Raw genomic sequence first — 26,508 nt, forward strand, 5'->3', positions numbered from 1 at the left:
CCTCTAGACACGGCCCTACCCACCAGAGGTCCAGGACCAGGCTTTACCCAGCAGTGGACAGGCACTGGCTCCTCCTGCCAGGATCCCTGTATAAGCCTCTAGTCCAGTCTCATCCACCAGGGGCAGTTACCAGAAATAAGAAAACAATCCCAAAGCCTGTGGAACGAATCCACAAACACATAGAAAGAGAGAAGATATGAGGCAGCAAAGGAATATCTCCCAGGCCAAGGCACCAGACAAAACCCCAGAAGAAGCAGTAAGTGATGAGGAGATAGGCAATTTATATGAGAAAAAGGTTAAAGTAATGATGGCCAAGATGTTCAGAGAACTCAAGAGGAATATAGATGCACAGAGCAAAGTTCTTAGCAGAGAGTTGGAAAATATAAATACCCAGAGTTGAATAAAATCACTGAAATGAATAACACACTAGAAGGAACCAAGAATAGACTAAATGAGGCAGAAGAACGGATCAGTGAGTTAGAAGACAGATTAGTGGAAATCACTACTGTAGAACAGAAAAAAGAAAAAAGAAAAAAGAATGAAAAGAAATGAGGATAGTTTAAGAGAACTCTGGGACAACATTAAGCATGCTAATATTTGCATTATAGGGGTCCCAGTAAGAAAAGAGAAAGAACTGATAAAATTTTTGGAGAGATAGTCACCGAAAACTTCCCCAACTTGGGAAAGGAAACAGTCACCCAAGTCCAGGAAGTGCAGAGAGTATCACACAGGATCAACCTAAAGAGGCACACACCAGGGCACATAGTCATCAAATTGAGAAAAATTAAGACTAAGGAGAAAAAATTAAAATTGGCAAGGGAAAAGCAACAAATAACATATAAGGGAACTCCCATAAGGTTATCAGCTGATTTTTCAGCAGAAACTCTACAGGCCAGAAGGGAGTGGCACGACATATTTAAAGTGAAGAAATGGGAAAACTTAAACAACCAAGAATACTCTACCCAGCAAGGCTCTTGTTCAGATTTGATGGAGAAATCAAAATATTCACAGATAAACAACAGCTAAAAGACTTCAGCACCACCAAACCAGCTTCACAACAAATGTTAAAAGACCTTCTCTAGTCATCAAACCATAAGAAAAGAGAACAAAAAGAAAGAGAAAAAAAAAAAAGAGACTCACAAAAGACTGCTTTGGCTGTTCGGGGTCTTTTGTGGTTCCTTATAAATTTTGGAAAATTTGTTAGAGTTCTGTGAGGAATGTCCTGAGTATTTTGATAGGGGTCGCACTGGATCCATGGATTGCTTTGGGTACTGTGGCCATTTTGATAGTGTTGGTTCTTCCAATCCAACAGCATAAGAAATCTTTCCATTGCGTTGTGTCATTTCAGTTTTCAGAGTATAGTTAACTTCCTTGGTTAAGTTTATTTCTAGGTATTTTGTTGTTTTTGATTTGATGCAATGGAAATGTATATGCCGATTTTAAAATTTTGGTTTTTGAAGCAAAAAAAAAAGTGAATGAAGGGCCACAATTGGCAAAATATCCTTCTTTCTTATAAGTGAGCTGTGTTCCATTATATATGTATGCTATATCTCTTTATCTATTCAACTACTGATGTGTACTTAGGATGCTTCCGTATCTTGGCAATTGTAAATAATGTTGATGTTAATAGCAGGGTGTATATATCCTTTTGAGTTAATTCTTATTTTGTGGTTGGCTTTATTCCTTTGATAACTATGTAAGTTTAAAAAGCCAAAGCTCTAAACGTTCTTAGAAACAATCAACAGTACACATATGTAAATTAAAACAATATTATGTGCAGTAAAAAAAAAAGGCTCTATCAAGCCATGAAAGACATGGAAGACACTTAAAAGATGTATTACTAAATGAAAGAAGCCAGTCTGAAAAGGTTTACAAACTGTATGATGATTCCAACCAAATGACATCTTAGAAAAGCCAAAGCTACAGAAACAATAAAAAGATCATGGTTTCCAGGGGCTTGGGGAGAGGAATGGAGGCAGGAATGAATAGATGGAGCACAAGGGATTTTTAGGGTGATGAAATTATTCTGTATGATACTATAGTGGTGGCTACATGTCATTATGCATTTGTCAAAACCCACAGAATGTACAACACCAAGAGTGAACCCTAATGTAAACTATGGACTTTGGTTGATAATAATGTGCCCATATTGGTTCATCCATTGTACCAAATATGCCACACTGATGAGGGATGTTGAGGGTAGGGGAGTATATGTGTGTGGGTGGAGAGGGCTATGTGTGAACTCTCTGTACTTTTTGCTCAATTCTGCTGTGAACCTGAAACTGCTCTAAAAAATAAAATCTATTAATATAAAAAAAAACAATAATAAGAAAACAAACAACCAGATTAAAAAATGGGCCAAACGTCTTAACAGACACCTCACCAAAGAAGATAAACAGATGGTAAATATGCACATGAAAGGATGCTCAACATCATGTCCATCAGGGAAGTGCAAACTAAAATAACAAGGAGATACTACTACACACCTATTAAGCCAAAATTCAGAACACTGACAACACCAAAAGCTAGTGAGGATGTGGAGCAACAGGAATTCTCATTCATTGCTGGTGGGAATGCAAAATGGTACAGCCACTTTGGAAGACAGTTTGGCTGCTTCTTATACAACTAAACCTGCTCTTGCCATCAGATCCAGCAATCACATTCCTTGGTATTTAACCAAAGAGCTGAGACATTTTGTCCACACAAAAACCTGCATGTGGATGTTTATGACAGCTTTAATCAAAACTGCCAAAACCTGGAAGCAACCAAGATGTCCTTTAGTAGATGGATGGATTAAGAAACTGGTACCTCCAAACAATGGAATATTATTCAGTGCCAAAAAGAAGTGTGCTATCGAGCCAGGAAGACACAGAGGAATCTTAAATGCATATTACTAAGTGAAAGAAGCCAATCTGAAAAGGCTACATACTGAATGACTCCAACCACATGACATTCTGGAAAAGGCAAAACTATGAAAACAGTAAAAAGGTGGCCAAGAATTGGAAGATGATGAATAGGTAGAGCAGAGGACTTTGAGGACAGTGAAAATACTCTATATGATACCATAATGATGGATACATGCCACTATACATTTTTCCAAACCAGCAGAATGTATACTAAAAAGAGTGACCATGTTAACTAGGGACTTTGGGTGATTATGCTGTGTCGATGTAGGTTCACCCTTGTTTAAAAAAAAAAAAAACATTCTGGTGAGTGATATTGATAATGGGGGAGGCCATGCAGGAGTGGGGACAGAGGATATGGGATGTCTCTCTATCCTCCTCTCAATTGTGTTGTAAACCTAAAACTTCTCTAAAGTAAAAAAGGATTCTGGGAAGACGGCAGAGACAGGAAGCTGTCTCCCCACCTAGGCAATACCTGAATTGGAGGGCAGACTCTGTCCAACGTAACTATTTTCTGAACTTTGGAGTTGGGTGAAGGCTTGCAACCTCCAGGGGGAGGCTTCCCATAAACTGCGGTCAGTTTCTGCTCTTAGCACAGCAGCAGCTACCCCTACCCCACACCCAGCGTGGCAGGCAGCTGTGTACATTTTCCTCGAGCAGCTTACATGCATTTTGCAGGAGCTGGGGTGGGTAAAAAGGACCCTATCCTCCAAATATTGGGGAATCTGCTCCGATTGCTGCTTCTGATCACACAAGTACAGACAAAGAAGCCCGCAGTCATTGTTGCTGCTCGTATCCCCACTGCAGTAAATCCCTCCACCTCAAGTTAAAGTGACTTCCAGAGGATTTAAAGGGCCAGTGCCCTCCCCACCCCTACGTCCTCACTTCATTTTTCACTTTCCCCCTTTGGGGAGCCAAACATTAGAAACCAGAACATTAAAAAACAACAGCATATATGGAAAAAAATTAGAAAGTGACTGCACATGCCAAAGGAAAGGCTCAGAAAAGATACAAGAAGGTATTAAGTTTATACTTTAGGCTGACCCTCAGCACAGAGACAGCCTACAACAATAAAAAACAAAACTATAATAAACAGCAAACCCAGGGGAAGGAGGAGAATCTGATTTCCAATGTTACCATATTATTAAATTCAAATGTCCAGGGCTCCACAATCAGAAGACAAAGAAACAGGAAAGTCTGGCCCATTCAGAAGAAAACAATAATTCAACAAAATCTGCTGCTGAAAAAGACTCACTAGCAGATGTTATTAGACAAAGACTTTAAACAAATACTTTAGAAGAATGGTCTTAAAGATAATCTAAGAACTCAAGGAAAATATGGAGAAAGTTAAGAAAATGATGTGTGAACAAAATGGAAATATCAATAAAAGAGAAAACCTGGTGGGGGAGGGATAAGTTAGGAGTTTGGGATTATAAAATATAAACTACTATATATAAAATAGATAAACAGCAAGGTCCTACTGTATAGCACAGGGAACTATATTCAATATCCTGTAATAACCTATAATGAAAAGAATATGAAATATATATATATATGAATCACTTTGATGTACAGCAGAACCTAACACAACACTGTAAATCCACTATACCTCAATTGAGAGAGAGAGAGAGAAACCTAAAAACAAACCAAAAAAAAAAAAATTGTGGAGCAGAAAAGTATGATAACCAAAATTAAAAATTTACTAGAGGGATTCAAAGGCAGAATAGAGCAGACAGAAGAGTTAGTAAGCTTGAAGACAAGACAATGGAATTCATTGAGGCTAAGGGACAAAAGAAAAAAAGTTGAAGAAAAGGGAACAGAACCTAAGAGATCCATGGGACGCTATCAGAAGGACAAACATACTGTGGGAATTCTAGAAGAAGAGAGAGAAAAAAGGGCAGAGAGAATATTTGAAAAAATAATGATTAAAAATTTCCCAAACTTGAAGACAAAAATAAACATCCAAGAAGCTCAACCAACTCAAAGTAAAATGAATTCAGAGAGACTCACACTGAGACTTTCAAAAGACAAAGAGCTAATCTTGAAGGCAGCAACAAAGCAAATCATTTCATACATGGGATCCTTAATAGCATTATCTGCATATTTCTTATCAGAAACCTTGGAGGCCATAAAAAAGACAGATATATTCAAAGTGCTCAAAGAAAAAAACTGTCAATGAACAATCCTAAATCTGGCAAAACTGTCCTTCAAAAGTGAGAGAGAAATCAAGACATTCCCAGATAAACAAAAGCTGAGGGAGTTTATGACCACTAGACCTGCCCTGTAAGCAAGGCTCAAGGGAGTCCTGCAAGGTGAAAAGAAAGCACACTAGTCAGTACCTCGAAGCCATTTGAAGAAACGAAGATCTCAATACGGGTAAATACGTAGGCGATTATACAGCTGGTATTATTGTAACAATGGTTTGTAACTGTACTTTTTTGTTCTCTGTATGATTTAGGAGACCAATACACGTAAAGAAAAAAAACAATTATTAAGGTAATAGCTAGTATTACTGTAACTTTGGTTTGTAACTCCAAATCTTCTCTTCTACACAATTTAGGAGACTAATATCTTTAAAAGAATTACTGGTTTATGTTTTGGGGTACACAGTTATAAAGATGTAATTCTGCAACATCAACAATCAAAAGAGGTGGAATAGAGCTGTGAAGGAGCAGAGTTTGTGTATGTTATTAACGTTAAGCTGCTACAAATTCAAATTAATACATAATAACTAAGATGTTAAATGTAATTCTCATGGTAACAAAGAAAATAATTACAGGACATACACAAAAGAAAATTAAGAAGGAACTTAAACATTTCACTACAAAAAAATCAACTGAACACAAAAGAAGACAGGAGGGCAGGAAATGAGACAAGAAAGTTATCAGGCCTACAGGAAACAAACAGCACAATGATCGAAGTCAGTCCCTCCAATCTACCCAGGCAATAGAAATAAAAGCAAAAATAAACAAATGGGACCTAGTTAAATTTATAAGCTTTTGCATAGCATAGGAAACCATAAGCAAAACAAAAAGACAACCTACAGAATGGGAGAAATATTTGCAAAAGATGACACCGACAACGGCTTAATCTCCAGAATATATAAACAGTTCATACAACTTAATAATAATAAAAAAAAAACCTAATCCAAAAATGGGCAGAAGACCTAAACAAGCAATTCTTCAGTGAAGACATACAAATGGCCAATAGGCACATGAAAAAATGCTCAACATCGCTAATTATCAGAGAAATGCAAATCAAAACTACAATGAGGTATCACCTCACACCAGTCAGAATGGCCATCATTCAGTAGTCCACAAACGATAAATGCTGGAGAGGCTGTGGAGGAAAGGGAACCCTCTTACATTGTTGGTGGGAATGTAATTTGGCGCAGCCACTATGGAAAACAGTATGGAGATTCCTCAAAAGACCACAAATAGACCTACCATATGACACAGCAATCCCACCCCTGGGCATATATCCAGAGGGAACCTAAATTCAAAAATATACATGCACCCCAGTGTTCATAGCAGCACTATTTACAATAGCCAAGACATGGAAACAACCTAAATGTCCACTGACAGATGACTGGATAAAGAAGTTGTGATATATTGATACAATGGAATACTAGTCTGCCATAAAAAATAATAAAATAATGCGATTTGCAGCAACATGGATGGACCTGGAGATTGTCAAAGTGAAGTAAGCCAGAAAGAGGAAGAAAAATACCATATGATATCACTTATATGTGGAATGTAAAAAAAAAAAGTGAACTTGCTTGCAAAACAGAAACAGATTCAGATAGAGATTCAGAGAACAAACTAGTGGTTACCAGGGGGAGGAGGTTGGGAGGGGATAAATTGGGAGTTTGAGATTTGCAGATACTAACTGATATATATAGACTCAATAAACAAGTTCATACTGTATAGCACAGGAAACTATATTCAGCATCTTGTAGTAACTTATGGTGAGAAAGAATATGAAAGTGAGTATATGTATATTCATGTATGATTGAAGCATTGTGCTATACACTAGAAAGTGACATATTGTAAACTGATTATAGTTCAATAAAAAATATACATACAAAAAAAGTTAAAGGATTTAAACTAATCAAAAGACAGATTGGCAGAATGGATAAGAGTATATGGTCCAATTATATGCTGTCTATAAGGGACTCACTTGAGATCCAAAGACACAAAGTTGAAAGTGAAAGGATGGAAAAAGATATGCCAGGCAAATAATAACTGAAAGAGCAGAATTGGCTATACTAGTATGACAAAATAGACTTTAAGTCAAGAGAGGTTAAAAGAGACAAAGAAGGACATTATATATTAATAAAAGGCTCAATACAGCAAGAAGATATAACCAATACAACCATTTATACACCTAATGACAAGCCATCAAAATATGATGCAAAAACTAACAAAATCGAAGAGAAATAGAAAACTCTACAATAAAAGTTGAAAAATAGACAACTCTTCAATAGCCCACTCACAATAATGAGCAGAACAACCTGACAGAAGAAACGGTGAACTCAATTCAATAAACCAACTAGATCTAAAAGACATATAAAGAACATTCCATGCAACAAGACTAACAAAATTTTTTTCAAGTGCACGTGGGACACTTTCTAGGAAAAGACTGTAAGTTAGGCCACAAATTAAGACTCAACAGATTTTAAAAGACAGATATCATACAAAATATCTTCTCTGACTAGAACAGGAAAAGCTTAAGAGTTTAATTACAAAGAAAACTGGAACATTTACAATACTGTGGAAACAAAAAATACACTTTTAAGCAGGCAATTAATCAAAGAAGAAATCACAAGGGAAATTAGAAAATGCATAGATATGAACAAAAGAGAAATTACAACATACCAAAACTTATGAGACACAGTGAAAGTGTGCTAAGGGGGATAGTTATAACTATAAATGCTTATATTAAAAAAAAAAGATTACAAATAAACAACCTAACTTTATAACTTAAAAAACTAGAAAAAGAACAAACTAGAGCTTGCCTCTCCTCACAACTACAACAAAACCAGAGCCAACTGTTGAAAAGCCATTGAGACAAAAAGACTGGCACCTAGCAAAATAGATCTTCTTCAACTGGAAACACAGAGAACCACAGTGGGAAAGTAGGAGGGGTGTGCTCGAGATATAATCAGGCCCATACCCACTGGGTGGGTGATCCACAAGCTAAAGAACAATTAAGTCACAGAGGTCCTCCCATAGGAGTAAGTGCCTGAGCCCCACATCAGGCTCCCTAGCCCAGAGTTCTGGCATTGGGAGGAGGAGACCCCAGGACATCTGGATTTGAAGGCCAGTGGGGCTTAGCTCCAGGAGCCCCAATGGACTGGGGGAAACAGAGATTTCACTCTCTTGGGAATCATACACATAATCTCACATGTGCCAGGTCCAAGGGCACAGACAGTGATTTAATAGGAACCTAGGCCAGACCTGCCTGCTGATTTTGGAGGGTCTCCTGGGGACATAGGGGACGGCTGCTGCTCACCCAGGGGACAAAAAAGCTAGTGGTGGATATTCCGGGGGTGTTCATCTACATGAGCTTTCCTGAAGCCTACCATCTTGATTGAATCATTAGCACCAAGACCTAGCCCCACCCAAGAGCCTGTAGGCTTAAGTGCTGGGAAGCCCCAGGCCAGAAAACATACAGGGTGGGAACACAGCCCCACCTATCAGCAGACCTCCTGAGCCACAAAAGCCTCTAGACACAGCCCTACCCACCAGAGGTCCAGGACAAAGCTTCACCCAGCAGTGGGCAGGCACTGGCTCCTCCTTCCAGGATCCCTGCATAAGCCTCTAGTCCATCCTCATCCACCAGGGGGAAGATACCAGAGATAAGAAAACAATAGTCCCAAAACCTGTGGTAGGAATCCACAAACACAGGCTAGACCCTACCCTGAGACTAGCTGGACTCTGGCCCTTGGGTGACAAGAGATGCTGGGATGCACAGGACATCTCCTTCAGAAGACTACTTCTCCAAGCTCGAGAAACGTACTAACCTACCTAAAAATACAAAGAGAAAGACAGACAATATGAGGCAGCACAGTGGTATTTTCCAGGACAAGGCACAAGATAAAATCCCAGAAGTAGTAGTAAGTGATGAGGAGATAGGCAATTTATATGAGAAAGAGTTTAAAGTAATGATGGCCAAGATGTTCAGAGAACTCAAGAGGAATACAGATGCACAGAGCAAAGTTCTTAGCAGAGAGTTGGAAAATATAAATACCCAGAGTTGAATAAAATCACTGAAATGAATAACACACTAGAAGGAACCAAGAATAGACTAAATGAGGCAGAAGAACGGATCAGTGAGCTAGAAGACAGATTAGTGGAAATCACTACCGTAGAACAGAAAAAAGAAAAAAGAATGAAAAGAAATGAGGATAGTTTAAGAGAACTCTGGGACAACATTAAGCACGCTAATATTTGCATTATGGGGGTCCCAGAAAGAAAAGAGAGAGAGAAAGACCTGATAAAGTTTTTGGAGAGATAATCACTGAAAACTTCCCCAACTTGGGAAAGGAAACAGTCACCCAAGTCCAGGAAGTGCAGAGAGTATCACACAGGATCAACCCAAAGAGGAACACACCAGGGCACATAGTCATCAAATTGAGAAAAAATTTGATGACTTAAGAGAAAAATTAAGGCTAAGAAGAAAATATTAAAATTGGCAAGAGAAAAGCAACAAACAACATACAAGGGAACTCCCATAAGGTTATCAGCTGATTTTTCCCTTTACAGAAGGGAGTGGTACGATATATTTAGAGTGATGAAAGGCAAAATCTTACAACCAAGAATACTCTACCCAGCAAGGCTCTTGATCAGATTTGATGGAGAAATCAAAAGCTTCATAGACAAACAAAAGCGAAAAGAATTCAGCACCACCAGACCAGCTTTACGATAAATGTTAAAGGAACTTCTCTAGTCATCAAACCATAAGAAAAGAGAACAAAAAGAAGAAAGAGAAAGAAAAAAAAAGAGAGACCTACAAAAGACTGCTTTGGCAGTTTGGGGTCTTTTATGGTTCCATATAAATTTTGGAATTGTTTGTTAGAGTTCTGTGAAAAATGCATGAGTATTCTGACAGTGGTTGCATTGGATCTGTGGATTGCTTTGGGTAGTACGGCCATTTTGATAATGTTGATTCTTTCAATCCAAGAACACAAGATTTCTTTCCATTTCTTTGTATCATCTTCAATTTCCTTCATCAATGTTTTACAGTTTTCAGAGTATAGGTAACCTCCTTGGTCAGGTTTATTTCTAGGTATTTTGCTGTTTTTGATGCAGTGGAAATGTTTATGCCAGTTATAAAATTCTGGTTTTTGACGTGAAAAAAAAAAAAGTGAATGAAGGGCCACAATTGGTAAAATATCCTTTTTTATAGATGAGTTGTGTTCCATTGCATATATATGCTACATCTTCTTTATCCATTCATCTATAGATGTGCATTTAGGATGTTTCCATATCTTGGCAATTATAAATACTGTTGCTGTTAATAGCGGGGCGTATGTATCTCTTTGAATTAATTTTTTTTTCTCAGATATATGCCCAGGAGTAGAATTGCTGGGCCATATGGTGGTTCTGTTTTTAGGTTTCTGAGAAACCTCTATATTGTTTTCCATTGTGGCTGCACCAATTTGCATTCCCACCAACAGTGTACAAGGGTTTCCTTTTTTCCACATCCTTGCCAACATTTGTTATTATTTGTGTTCTTTTTGATGATGGCCATTCTGACAGGTGTGAGATGATATCTCATTGGGATTTTGATTTGCATTTCCCTGATATTAGTGATGTTCAGCAGCTTTTCATGTTCCTGTTGGCCATCTGCATTTCCTCTTTTGGAAAAATGTTCAGTTCTTCTGCTCATATTTTAAATGGGTTGGTTGGTTATTTGTTTGCTTTTTAATTGAAGTACAGTTAATTTATAATGTTGTATTAGTTTCTGGTGTGCAGCATGGATGGACTTGGAGGGCATTATGTTAAGTGGAATAAGTCAGACAGAGAAAGATAAATATTGTAAGATGTCACTTACATGTGGAATCTAATAAAATACACCAAACTAGTGAATATAACAGAAAAGAAACAGGCTCATAGATGTAGCGAAGGAACTACTGGTTACCAGTGGGGAGAGGAAGGAGGGAGGGGCAAGATGGAGGTGGAGGATTAAAAGGTACAAACTATCAGGTATAAAAGAAGCTACAAGGATGTATGTACAACATTGGGAATATAGCCAATATTTTATAGTAACTATAAGTGGAATATAACCTTTAAAATTTGTGAATCACTACATTATATACCTATAACATACAATATTGTACCTCAACTATACTTCAATTTTAAAAATATGATATTGTAAAATATATAGAAAATACTAAAATAAAAAAAATTTTTTATTAAAAAAAATAATACCAAGCCCCCTCAAACTCTTCCAAAAAGTAGAAGAGGAAGGAATGCAGATGTTCCTTGGTACCCTCAGAGGATTGGTTCCAGGACCCCCCCAACGCAGATACCAAAATCCACAGATCTCAAGACCCTTATAAAAAATGGCATGGTACAGACGGCCCTCTACATTTGCAAGTTCCTTTCTGCATCTGCAGATTGAAGCAACTGCTGATCAATCTGTGGCTGGCTGAATCCATGAATGCAAAATCATGAATATGCAGGGCCAACTGCAGTTCCAAACTCATTTTAAAGGCCAGCATTACCAGCAAGGACACACAAGAAAAATTACAGGCCAATATCCCTGATGAACATAAGTGCAAAAATCCACAACAAAATATCAGCAAACTGAATTCAACAATATACAAAATGGATTACAGGCCACAATCAAGTGGGACTTATACGAGGGATGCAAAGCTGATACAATATCCACACAACAATCAATGTGGTCCACCACATAACAAAATAAGGGATAAAATCATATGATCACACCCCAGTGTTCATAAGCACTACTTACAATAGCCAAGACACAGAAGCACCTAAATGTCCATAGACAGATGACTGGATGAAGAAGTTGTCGTATATACAGTGGAATACTACTCAACTATAACAATGAAATAATGCCATTTGCAGCAACATGGATGGACCTAGAGATGATCATACTAAGTGAAGTTAAGTCAGACAAAGACAAATATCAAATGATACCACTTATATGTGGAATCTAAGAAAATGACAGAAATGAATTTATTTACGAAACAGAAACAGACTCACAGACATAGAAACAAACTTATGGTTACCAAGAGGAAGGTGTGGGGAGGGATAAATTAGGAGTTTGGGATTAGCAGATACAAACTACTATATACAAAATAGATAAATGACAAGGTCCTACTGTATAGCACAGGGAACTCTATTCAGTAGCTTGTAATAGTCTATAACAGAAAAGAATATGAAAAAGAATATATATATATATGTATAGCTGAATCACTATGCTGTACTACAGAAACACAACATTGTAAATCAACCATATTTCAGTGAAAAAAATCATCTCTATAGATGCAGAAAAAACATTTGACAAAATTCCATGTTCTTTCATGATAAAGTCTTAACAAAGCGAGTACAGAGGGAACATACCTCAACATAATAGGCTTTATATGAGACACCTATCGCTAGTATCATACTCAGTGGCAAACAACAAAGCTTTTCCTCTAAGATCAAGAACAAGGTGAGAATGCCCACACTTGCCACTTTTATTCAACACAGTTTTGGAAGACCTAGTGAGAGCAATTAGGCAAGAAAAAGAAATAAAAAGCATCAGAATCAGAAAGGAAGAAGTAAAACTTCTCTATTTCTAGATAGCATATCATATGTAGAAAACCTTAGACTCACAACACTGTTAGAACTAATAAATTCAGTAAGTTGCAGGACACAAAATCAATATACCGAAGGCTGTTGCATTTCAATACACTAATAACAAACTATCTGAAAGAGAAATTAAGAAACAATCTTAAAAGACAGCCAAGGTTGCTGAGTATCAAGACCCTGAGCTCACCTCTCACAAGCACACCAAGATCACAACTATCTGCAGAACAAGCCCTGATGGACAAGACCAGAACCTTCCAAAAAAGATCTACAACTAAAGACATGAAGAAGAAACCACAAACTCTTTCCAGCAAGGCTCTCATTCAGACTTGATGGAGAAATCAAAAGCTTCACAGGTAAACAAAAGCTAAAAGATTTCAGCACCACCAAACCAGCTTCACAACAAATGTTAAAGGACCTTCTCTAGTCCTTTAACCATAAGAAAAGAGAACAAAAAGAAGAAAGAGAAAAAAAAGACCTACAAAAGATTGCTTTGGCTGTTTGGGATCTTTCGTGGTTCCTTATAAATTTCGGAATTGTTTGTTCTAGTTCTGTGAGGAATGTCGTGAGTATTTTGACAGGGGTTGCGTTGCATCCGTGGATTGCTTTGGGTAGCGTGGCCATTTTGATAGTGTTGGTTCTTCCAATGAAACAGCACAAGAAATCTTTCCATTTCTTTGTGTCATTTCAGTTTTCAGAGTATAGGTAACCTCCTTTGTTAAGTTTATCTCTAGGTATTTTGTTTTTGATGTAATGGAAATGTTTATGCCAGTTATAAAATTCTGGTTTTTGAAGTGAAAAAAAAAAGGGAATGAAGGGCCACAAATGGCAAAATATCCTTCTTTCTTATGGGTGAGCTATATTCCATTACATACACATATATGCTGCATCTTCATTATCTATTCAACTATTGATGTGCACTTAGGATGCTTTCATATCTTGGCAATTATAAATAATGCTGCTGTTAATAGTAAGGTGCATGTATCTTTCTGAATTAATTTTTATTTTGTGGTTGGCTTTATTCCTTTGATAACTATGTAAGTTTAAAAAGCCAAAGCTCTAAATGTTCTTAGAAACAATCAACAGTACATATATGTAAATTAAAATAATATACATGCAGTGAAAAAAAAAGGATCTATCAAGCCATGGAAGAAACTTAAAAGACATATTACTAAATGAAAGAAGTCAGTCTGAAAAGGCTACAAACTGTACAATTCCAACCAAATGACATTTTGGAAAAGACAAAGCTACAGAAACAATAAAAAGATCATGGTATCCAGCGGTTTGGGGAGAGAGAGGGAGGGAGGGATGAATAGATGGAACAAAAGGGATTTTTAGGGCAATGAAATTATTCTGTATACTATAGTGGTGGCTACATGTCATTATGCATTTGTCAAAGCCCATAGAATATGCAACATCAAGAGTGAACCCTAATGTAAACTATGGACTTTGGTTGACAATAATGTGTCCATGTTGGTTCATTGATTGTACCAAATATGCCACACTGATGAGGGTCGTTGAGGATAGGGGAGTATATGTGTGTGGGTGGGGAGGGCTACGTGGGAACTCTGTATTTTCTGCTCAATTCTGCTGTGAACCTGAAACTGCTCTAAAAAAATTAAGTGTATTAAAAAAAAAAAAAGAAGACAGAACCACAAGGAGACAGGTAGGAGGTGCAGACTTACAATATAGGCAAGTCCCATACCCCAAGGCAGGCAACCCATAAACTGGAGAATAATTATATTGCAGGAGTTCTCCTACAGAAGTGAGGGTTTGGAGCCACACATTGGGCTCCCCGGCCTAAGGGTCAGCACCCAGAAGACAAGCCCCCAGAGCATGTGGCTTTTGAAGGCCAACAGGGCTTAATTTCTGCAGCCCCACAGGACTGAAGGAAATAAATACTTCATTCTTAAAAGGCAAACACAAAATTTCACACACACCAGGACCCAGGGCAAGAGCAGTGATTTGATAGGAGCCTGGGCCAGACCTACCTGCTGGTCTTGGAGAGTCTCCTGGAAAGGCAGGAGACAGCTGTGACTCACCCTGGACAGGCATATTTGGGAACATTCTACCATGTAAACACTAATGCTTGTAGCTACCATCTTGGCATCCTCCCTCTAGCTCATTAACACCAAGACCTGGCCCCATCCAACAGCCTGTAGGCAACAGTGCTGGGATGCCTCAGGCCAAACCACTAACTGGGTGGGGACACAGCCCCACCCATCAGCAGACAGGCTGCCTAAAGACCACAGCCACCTCTAGACATGCCCCCTGGACTCTGCCCTGCCAACCAGCAGGCCAAGCCCCAGCTCTACCCACCAGTGGGCTGACACCAGCCTTGCCCTACAGGAAGCCCTGCACTAGCATCTAGACCAGCCTCACCCACCAGGGGGCAAACACCAGATGGAAGCAAACCATGATCTTGCAGCCTGCAAACCCAGCCCACCCACAGCAGGCCAGACCCTACCCTGGGACAAGTTGAGCCCTTGCCCTGTCCATAGCAAACCAATGAAAACTAGTTAACACTTATCCTTCTGAAACTATTCCAAAAAATCGAAGAGGAAGGAACACTTCTGAATTCATTCTGTGAGGCCAGTGTCACCCTGATACCAAAACCAGACAAAATATCACTAAAAAACAAAACTACAGGCCAATACCACTGATGAACATAGATGCAAAAATCTTCAACAAAATACTAGCAAATTGACTCCAACAATACATTAAAAGCATTATACACCATGATCAACTGGGATTTATCTCAGGGGTGCAAGGATTGTTCAGCATTCATAAATCAATCAATGTGATATATCACATTAACAAACTGAAGAATAAAAACCATCTGATCATCTCATTAGATGCAGAAAAAGCTTTTGATAAAATTTAACATCCATTTATAATAAAAACTCTCCAGAAAGCGAGCACAGAGGGAACATACCTCAACACAATAAAGGTCATATATGACAAACCCACAGCTAACATCATACTCAAAGGTGAAAAGCTGAAAGCATTTCCTCTAAGATCAGGAACAAGACAAGGATGCACACTCTCACCACTTTCGTTCAACATAGTTTTGAAAGTCCTAACCACAGCAATCAGACAAGAAAAAGAAATAATAGGAATCCAAACTGTAAAGAAAGAAGTACAACTGCCACTGTTTGCTGATGACATGATATTATACATAGAAAATACTAAAGATGCCACCTGAAAACTGTTAGAGTTCATCAATGAACTTGGTAAAATTGCAGGATACAAAATTAATATACAGAAATTTGTTGCACTTCTATATACTAACAATGAACTATCAGAAAGAGAAATTAAGGAAACAATTCCATTTACCATCACATCAAAAAGAATAAAATACCTAGGTATAAACCTACGTAAGGAGGCCAAAGTCCTATCCTCCAAAAACTATAAAGCACTGATGAAAGAAACTTAAGATGATACAAACAGATCTGAATACATCTGAAAAAAAACAAAAACACTAATTTGAAAAGATACATGCACCCCAATGTTCCTAGTAGCATTATTTACAATTGCCAAGATATGGAACCAACCTAAGTGTCCACCAACAGACGACTGCAGAAAGATGTGAAATACAATGGAGTACTACTGGGCCATAAAAAAGAAAAATTTTGCCATCTGCAGCAACATGGATGGACTTGGAGAGCATTATGCTAAATGAAGTAAGTCAGACAGAAAAAAACAAATACTACATGATCTCACTTATATGTGGAATCTAAAACAAACTCACAGATGCAGAGAACAGATTGGTGGTTTCCAGGGGTGGGGATTGGGAGTGGGTGAAATAGGTAAGCGGGGGGGTGGGGGGTGGGGGTGGAGTGGGGGAGATACAAACTTTCAGTTAAAAGCAAATATGTCCTAAAACAAAACAGAACAAAAAACAACAAAAACAAATACATCCTGAGGATATAATATACAGCATGGTTACTATGGTTAGTAAACTATATTGTATATTTGAAAGCTGCTAAGAATAAATCTTAAAAGTTCTCATCACAAGAAAAAAATTTGTAATTATGTGTGGTAGTGGATATTAAACAGACTTCTTGTGGTGACCATTTCATAATATATACATACAGTTGATCCTTGAACAATGTAGAGGTTAGGGGGACCAACCTCAGTGCAGTCAATAATCCATGTATAACTTTTGACTCCCCCAAAACTTAGCTACTAATAGCCTACTGTCAACCAGAAGCCTTACCAATAACAGAAGCAGTTGATTAAAACATACTTTGTTATTTGTATATCCACATATATTTTATACATCATGCCATACGTAACGTTTTTAAATTTTTTTCCATATTTCTAAACTACAGTTTGCCTTCAGGTGTTTTCAAATTGTCGCAAATCTCCAAAAATGTTTCCAAGAGTCAACTAACTGTATGTTGAATCATTATGTTGTACACTTGAAATACACATGTGCATACACACAACACACAATGGAATATTACTCAGCCATAAAAAAGAATGAAATAATGCCATTAGTAGTGAAATGGATGGACCCAGAGATTATTATACTAAATGGAGTTAAATCAGAAAAAGAAGGACGAATATCTATACAGTACCATTTAAATGTGGAATCTAAAAAAAGTGATACAAATGAACTTATTTACAAAACAGAGACAGACTCACAGACATAGAAAACAAACTTATGATTACCAAAGGGGAAAGGCTGGGGAAGGATAAACTAGGAATTTGGGATTAGCAGATACAAACTACTATATACAAAATAGATAAACAAGGTCCTACTGTATAGCACAGGGACTAAATTCAAAATCTTGTAATAAACTAGAAAATGGAAAAGAATCTGGAAAAGTATATGTGTATGTATATATATATATATATATATATATATGCATTTATATATATAAAACTGAATCACTTTGCTGTACACCAGAAACTAACACAACATTGTAAATCAACTATACCTCAATTAAAAAAAAAAAAGCAACCTCTTTCAACAGTCAAGAAAAACCCAAAAAAACCAAAAAACTATATACAGAGTAAAAGGCAGCCCCAGAACATTCTGAGAAAGAGTATTTATAAATAATGTATGTGATAAGGGATTAATATTCAGAATATACAAAGAACTCCTAAAATGCAACAACAAAAAAAAAACCTGATTCATCCCATATTCTTAGACTGGAAGAATTAATATTGTTAAAATGGCCAAACTACCCAAAGCAATCTACAGATTTAATGCCATCCCTATCAAATTACATTGGACATTTTTCACAGAACTAGAACTAGAATCACAAAAGACCCAGAATCGCCAAAGCAATACTGAAGAAAAAGAAGGAAGCTGGAGGAATAACCCTCCCAGACTTCAGACAATATTACAGACCTACAGTAATGAAAACAGCATAGTATTGGTACAAAAACAAACATAGGGATCAATGGAACAGAATAAAGAGCCCATAAATGAACCCACAAACTTTTGGCTAATTAATCTTTGACAAAGGAGGCAAGAACATACAATGGAGTAAAGACAGTCTCTTCAGCAAATGGTGGGAAAGCTGGACAGCTGCAGGTAAATCAATGAAGTTAGAAAACTCCTTTACACAACACACAATATACTCAAAATGGCTTCAAGATGTAAACATAAGACAAGACACTATAAATCTCTTAGAAGAAAACATAGGCAAGACATTATCTGACAAATCTCAGCAATGTTCTCCTAGGGCAGTCTACCCAGGCAATAGAAATAAAAGCAAAAACAAATGGGAACTAAACTTGTAAGCTTTCGCACAGCAAAGGAAACCATAAGCAAAACAAAAAGACAACCTAAAGAATGGGAGAAATATTTGCAAATGATGAGACTGACAAAGGCTTAATCTCCAGAATATATAAACAGCGCAATCAAGTTAATAAGAAAAAAACAATCCAATACAAAAATGGGCAGAAGACCTAAACAAGAAATTCTCCAATGAAGACCTCTAATGAAGACATCCAATGAAGACAAATGGCCAACAGATACATGAAAAAAAATGCTCAATATCACTAATTATCAGAGAAACGCAAATCAAAACTACAATGAGGTATCACCTCACACCAGCCAGAATGGCCATCATTCAATAGTCCACAAATGATAGATGCTGGAGAGGCTGGAGAGGAAAGGGAACCCTCCTACACTGTTGGTGGGAATGTAGTTTGGTGCAGCCATTATGGAAAACAGTATGGAGATTCCTCAAAAGACTATAAATAGACTTACCATAAGATCCAGCAATCCTACTCCTGGGCATATATCCAGAGGGAACCTTAATTCAAAAAGATACATGCACCCCAATGTTCATAGCAGCACTATTTATAATAGCCAAGTCATGGAAACAACCTAAATGTCCATCAGAAGATGGCTGGATAAAGAAACTGTGGTATATTTATACAATGGGATACTACTCAGCCATAAAAAAAATTTTTTTTAAATGCCATTTGCAACAACATGGATGGACCTGGCAATTGTCATTCTAAGTGAAGTAAGCCAGAAAGAGAAAGAAAAATACCACATATCACTTATATGTGGAATCTAAAAAATAAAAAAAAAAAACACAAATGAACTTATTTACAAAACAGAAACAGACTCACAGACATAGAAAACAAACTTATGGTTACCAGGGGTGGGTAGGGGGTGGGAAGGGATAAATTGGTAGTTTGAGATTTGCAGATATTAATTAATATATATAAAATAGATAAACAAGTTCATACTGTAGAGCATATGGAACTATACTCAATATCTTGCAGTAACTTATGGTGGAAAAGAATATGAAAATGAATATATGTACATTCGGTATGACTGAAGCATTATGCTGTACACCAGAAATTAATACATCGTAAACTAACTATACTTCAATAAAGATACATATAAACAAACAAAAAAACCCTGATTCAAAAATAGGCAATGGATTTAAATAGACATTTTGCTGAAAAGCATATACAAATGGCCAATAAGCACATAAAAAGATGTTCAACATTACTAATCACTAGGGAAATGCAAATAAAAACTACAATGAGACACCGCCTCACACCCAGCAGGATGGCTACTATCAGAAACACAGAAAAGTGCTGGGAGGATGTGGAGAAATACAAAACAGTATGGAGGTTTCTCAAAAAACTGAAAAATACAACTACCATATCACCCATCAATTGCACCCAAAAGAATCGAAAGCAGGGTCTTGAAGAAAGATTTGTACACCCATGTTCACAGCAGCATTACTGACAACAGCTAAAACATGGAAGCAACCCCAGTGTCCATCTACCAACGAACAGATTGCCAAAACGTGGTTCATACATACAACGGATACATACAATCCAGACTTGAAAAGAAATTTTGCAAAATGTTACACAATATGAATGAATCTTGAGGAAATTTCCTAAGTGAAATAAGCCAATCACAAAAAGACAAATACTGTATGATTCCACTTATATGAGGTACTTAGAGTAGAAACAAAAATCACAGACAGAAAGTAGAATGGTGGCTGCCAGCGGCTAGAGGGAGGGGAGAATGGGACTATGGAAAATTATTGTCCAATAAGAAAAAGTTTCCAATTTATAGAATGAAAACAGTTACAGGGTGGTGATGGTTATATAACAAATGTGAATATATTTGATACCACTGAACTGTATAGTTAAAAATGGTTAATATGGTCAATTTTATGTTATGTGAGTTTTAAACACACACACACAGAAAAGGAAAATTGGGGTGGGGGAACATATGTCTACTTCTGTGGCTGAAACCTTCAGTGATATTTAAGCAAGCCATAAGTTGGATAGGTAGCCATTGAAGATAAAGATTTTGTTTGTCTTAGTAAACGGGAGGGCATATGATCCCAGGGAGAGTGCAAATTCTACTCTGGAAGACACTATCCACCACCACAGTCTCTAGGACAGAAGTCAGTGATATCAACCAACGCAGAGCAGACCCTCTTCCCATTGCAGCCCGGCCCCGGAAGCCCCATCTCAAGTCCCCATCCAGTCTTGACCTACTGCCTTGGCAAAGGCCTGGAGCCCTCTGGGACCTCTCATCTACTCTTTATGAAATCACAGACCTCCGGGAATTAATCCCAATAATACAAAGTGAGATCCATCCTCTCCAAACCCCATCTCCACCCACACGTACCATGGAGCCCAAAGGAGAGAAGCAGGGACAGATGGGGAATTCAAAAGCAGCACCTACTCGGAAGCCATGAACAAGGCCTGAAGGATGCTGTTCACGTAGCACGTGTTGCCCAGGTTGATTAAACCGATCTTGCCCGTGTCTGACTTGGCCATGAGCCGGGGGTAAAAGCCGGCCAGCTCACTCTTCTGCGAGGTCCAGGCATCCTGCCCCAGCAGCTGTTTGATTCGGTCCTCATTGGGAACATGGAGGTCCTGAGAGGGGAACAAGCCAGCAGCACAGTGGGCACCAGGTTCAGCTCTAAAAATATCACCTCCTCTGGGAAGACTTCTTGAACTACAGCCTACCCCATACCTACCCAAGCATACCGCCCCAAGTGTCCTAAAGAGGTATGTGAACAGCCCCCTGCTTTCAAACTTATTCTAGGCTCTCATCTTGACATGTAGGCCTTCTACATGATCTTTCATGTCACAACTGCCTTAAGAAGGTGGTAAAGTCCCCATGGTATAGATGCAAAAACTAAGACCCAGAAAGAGAAAGAATTTTCTTAGAAGCAGTAAGCCAAGAATCCGTATGTCAGACAAGCCCAGGGTGTGACAGACTCTAAGCAATGACAACACTGGCCCACTGGCTAGATCCAGCAGTGTCATGATCTCGACTCTAATCCTGACTCTTGTCCTCACAGCTGTCTGGCTGTGGTCAGTGAGCCTCCCTGACTCGGTCAGTCAACCTCCTTGGACCTCAGTTTCCTCATTTGTCAAGTGAGAATACTCCTACCTTACAACAGTTTGGCACTCTACACTTTCACGGTGCTTGCCCACAATGATGCTCCTGTTTTCACTGTCTTTAAGGATGTTCGGAGTCAGCTTTTTGGAATTAGTCAACCCCCTGGAACTTGATCCCACAGTCAAGACGGTGGGAGGATCCAGGGGGTCTGAGGTATGATTCCTTGGTCACAGGCTCGGGGATTAGCATGCTTTCCCACTCATTATCCTTTTTCACATTAAACAGCTGCACCTAAAAGAGTATTACCAAGCACTGGTTCTAATAATGATGTATTTTAAAGAAAAACACCTAAGCATATTGCAGTGTTACTTAGATTTAAGCAACATCCATGACAGTTCCTCTAGCCCTGTTCTTACTTTCAGATCATGAGCACAACGCCTAGATTTGTCTAAGGCTCCAGAGCCTCAAACCAGCTTAGCACTGAAAGGCCTCCAGCGCACAGACTCGTCACTGCAGAAGGTCTGGCCCAAGCAATGGTTTACCATGTCTGCCCACTCCTTTCCTAGGATTGTTTATCAAATAATTTATCAGATTATCACCTCTCACAGATGATTTAAATCACAGATGATTTAAAAAAATATAGGAGCTGCCACAGGCAAGATAAGAAGATAAGGGCTCATATCTTCTTAGTCCCTTTTCTTCCTATTATCCCCTATTCAATCCCCATGCCACACACAACATGAATAGGGACAAAAAGACTGACAGAATCAACCCCTGCTCCCTCGCTCCCCATCACCACACACACACACGATACAAAAATAACTACACAAAAGACATCAAATGCCATTTTTCCCAAAGGAAATTTTGTACTCTTAGAAGAGTAAAACAAAAATTTCCAAATAACTTTCAAGTTCCTCATGTTATTGGAAATTTACATACAACCTCTCCCAGAGAAACTGCCATAACCCAATACAACTGCCTAAGAGAGAATTTTCCACAATTTCTAAAAGAGCCTGTATACAAAGGATGTACTGACATGTGAAAGAATTTTAGAAACAATAAAATCCTACAAATACTTTGCTGCCTTGTCTCTCCAACTGGCTCGTACCAAGGGTTACTCAAAGCCACAGGACGAAATCTTCCTACAACTACATTTGGTAACATTCAAGGAAGAAAAATGTTTACATTAAAACAAGTGTTTATAATTATTAAGTATATACTTGAATCTTTGACTTAAAATGAGCTTTTTTTAGAGAAACTCTGGGCTTTTGTCAGGCTGCTTAGGGTAAGTCTCCTCCCTGAGGTCAAGTAATTCGTAAGAAACCTTTGAGAAGCCCAGACCTGCTGGATTAAGCACTCACTCAGCCTAGTTTACACAGCCCTCCGCACTGCTGATCCTTCTGATCTCCCTACCCATCCACCATGCGTTACAGCCCAACTGGATGTGCATGTGCCCGCTCCCATGCCCTTCCCTTTGACTTGTCTGAGGGCCTCTTCCTGCCAGTCCCTATCCCTCAAGGTCTAAATTCTATATCCCCTCTCCAGAGGATTTTCCAGAATCTCCACAAGTGGGGGCCCCACACTATCTTTACCTTTCGTATAGAGCCTAACTCCCTTTGCCTAGTGGTCCAGGGATTCGCAGACTCACCTTCTCCCTGGAGCAGACCACATCCTCTAGAGTGTAAAGCCTGGGTCTCACTCAGCGTGGGTTTCCCTCGGTGCCTGTGCAGGCCACGCTCCCTCCTCTTTGTTCACACCTCCATGATATCACACCACGGTCACCTTCATTCACTCAGACATTTATTAGACACAAGGATCAATAAGACATGTCCCTGCCCATGAGAAGCTCACAGTGGCAGTCACTTCCAACAAATTTAAGTCCTGTCTCCTCTGCTCATCCACTTCCAGTACCAGGAAGCCCATGATCTAGCAAGGCAGCTGCTTCCCCATTGTAGGTTAGTGCTATTTAAAAAACAAACAAAACTCTTATGTTAAGCTGGAAAACTTCAGAAAATCTAAATGTCAGAGGTTTTGTTGTATCTACCAGTTAGATACCAACAATCTACACATGGTAGACTGTTCCCTTGTATGTTTTGTAATTTGGGGATTATAAACTCATCTTTAGTACAACTTTATCTTTGCGTCTTTCAAGAAGTTTCATTTCTGTTTCTACTAGGCAACCCTCGGGTATTACAAGTTTATGACTACTTTCAATGTTAGTATCTGAGCACAACCCCACAGAAGGTAAGAATTTGGATGCCTATACCCACATGAGAACAGGCTAATAATTATAAATGTCTTTTTTCCCCAATCCAGAGCCCAGACCATGCAAGAGAAGTTTCCTTGATGTCTATTTGGGACCATGTGTATTCTTCCTAGAGCACCCTTTTACTACAGAGTAAAGCCTTTCCTGGGTCCTGGTTTACATGGCCCTCTTAGTACTAACTCCCTCCTGGGAGCAGGTCCTAAGCCTCTCCTCCTGTCCCCACCAGCTCAAGCCACTGTCTTACCCAACCTTCCTCCCTACCCACAAGGCAAAAGAACATCACCTCTCACTTACCATTCTGGAATTCGGTTTTCTCTTCCTTTTTGTCCCCTGGGGATTCTACCTGACTTCCCTGCAAGCTCAGCTTTGTACTTAAAAAGATGTTTGTTATATTTTAACAAGCATTTCTAGGTGTTTGGTGTGGAACACTTTCCAGGTTATCTATCTGCTGTGCTACAGAAATGGAAGTCAGATCAGAGGCTGTGAAACAGCCATTGCCTACCTGGAGATCTTTCACACCTGGACCTGCCCTCTGTATCAAGCAAGGGGAAAGGGTTCAGCCCTGGCTGTGCCTCTCACTACCTCCGTGACTCTGCATAAGACACCACACCTCTCCAAGTCTCATTTTCCTCCTCTATGAAATTGAAATGACAACAGTACTTGCTCCACAAGTTTCTAGTGAGCAACAGAAGACAGTACATATGAGAAAACACTGAGTATGGCACTACAAAAACATCTACAAATGTTACTGTCCTAGTAACCCAGCAAGCCCAGGTCAGAAGCCCTTTCTTCCTTGCAGCCTCCTCCTCTGCCTCTTCATTGCTCCTCAAAGGAGGAGACTTGGTCTGCCTCACGCCTGTGTCTCCAGTTCCTAATTGGGCCTGGCATAGAGTAGGGCATAAGTCTTGTGAACAATTGTAAACAATCCCTGCTCTGTAGTGCTAAGAGGAGACAGACACATAGACAATAACCATCTGTGACAGAGGGATGCAGGGGGCTGTGGGAACTCAGGGGGCCCATGACCTAGCCAGGGGAGCCAAGAAGAGGGGTGGGTTCAATTACCAGAGTTATCAAAGAGGGCTTCCTGAGGGAGGCAACACTTGATAATAGCATTAAAGGAGCCTTAGTTGGGGTTGGAGTTATCCAGGCAGAACAAAAGAGGGGTTTAAGTGAGAGAGATCGCCATATGCAAAGGCTCAGAGCAGTCCATCATGAGAGGAAGACTCTTCTAGGGGAATAGCAGGTGGCTCAGTGTGCCTGAAGCACAGGATGGGCCAGGAGGTACTGGGAGTAGCCAGGGACCAAGTGATGTGGGGGCTGCCACTAACCTGGAGTGTGGCCTTAGGCAAGGCCCAATCCAGCACCCTCGTCAGAGGGGGTCGCAGAAGCAGTAAGGACTGTTACTCACCTTGATGGCCTCCATGATGGGTTCGTACAGGTCTGGGAAGCCTGGGAACCGGAACACCATGCAGTGGACCAGCTCTGCCAGCTGCTCCAGGCAGCTGGTCCCCGAGTTGGAGTCCTCCTTGACCAGAGAGGCCACCATTGGGGGGATGTGAGGGAGAAGCTGTGAGAGCAGAGAAGGGTGAGGTTCAACACCAGTTTACCCACAGGAGACGGGGGATGGTGGTCAGTGCTGAAGGCACCCGGATCCCTGAAGCAGGGAGGTCTGCCCACCTGACCTACATGGGGCTCTAAGGGAGATGACTCTCTTCACAAGACACATAACCTTGGATACTTTGCCTCAGTCTTTTCATCTGTTTAATGGTATAAATAATTCCCTCCTCATGGTTGAGGGGAGGCCAGAGCCTGAGCCCCAGCTATTAAGTATCAGCCAACAGGCCTCCCTAAACAGACTGAAGGCTTGAGTGACCAGGGCTACTCTGTCACCCAGAAGTGATGCTGGGGCCACAATGTGGTCAGCTGGTGGGCAGCCCTGACAGAGCATGAGCGCCAGCAAACATTTACATGTCAAGCACTTCATCCTCACAGTGACATTATGTGGCGATTACTACCCCCATCTTATAGATGAAGAAATTAAAGTTAGAGAGGTTATATAATTTGCCAAGGATTTCACCTTGGGTTACAGGAGAAGTTGATGTGTGAGCCAGGTCTGTCTGAACCCAAAGGCCATTTCTTTCCTCTGTGCTACTGAATGTTAACTTTCAAACCCATGGGGGTACGATGCCATAACATCCCAGGGATGGACAGAGTCAGGCCATACAAACTGGGAGCAGGGAAGCCCAAAAGAAGGATGGAAAGAAAGAAATGTTTGTCAAGTCCCTAGTATATGGAAGGCTCTTGAGAAATGAGAAATGTCACCTCCTTTAATCCTGTCCCCCTATCCTGGGGGTTGACCCCCCATCCCAGGTTCTGAGAGCTACATGCCCGGCCCAAAGTCACCACATCGGGTAAATGGCAGAGCTGGGACTCAACCCCACATATGCTAATCCCTGGTTCTGTGTTTTTCCCACTGCAAAAATCAGAGAGCATGAAGCTTCTGCACTGACCAGGAGCCAGCAGAATCTAGGGCCACATCCACCGGTGAAGGCAGGCAGCTCCCCAGGGCTACAGGCTGCTCTTCCCAAGGGAGGGCCCCTAAGATGACACAAAGGGCTGGGAGCTGAGGTCAGGCCATTCTGGTGCTGGTGAACAGCAGGG

At 39.7% G+C, this 26,508-nt stretch overlaps 1 protein-coding gene across 2 annotated transcripts in view; it reads right to left on the reverse strand.

Moving 5' to 3' along the window:
• Positions 1-26,508, reverse strand: part of USP35 (ubiquitin specific peptidase 35) — a 44,340-nt gene that overhangs the window by 7,611 nt on the left and 10,221 nt on the right. For both annotated transcript variants that reach the window (XM_072969114.1, XM_072969115.1), the window contains exons 6-7: positions 25,256-25,414; positions 20,916-21,109 (exon numbers count right to left, since the gene is read on the reverse strand). In XM_072969114.1, the coding sequence (XP_072825215.1) occupies positions 20,916-21,109; positions 25,256-25,414 (353 nt within the window). The remainder of the gene's footprint in view (positions 1-20,915; positions 21,110-25,255; positions 25,415-26,508) is intronic.

This window comes from Vicugna pacos, chromosome 10, assembly GCF_048564905.1.
Source record: "Vicugna pacos chromosome 10, VicPac4, whole genome shotgun sequence".
Taxonomy (NCBI): Eukaryota; Metazoa; Chordata; class Mammalia; order Artiodactyla; family Camelidae; genus Vicugna; species Vicugna pacos.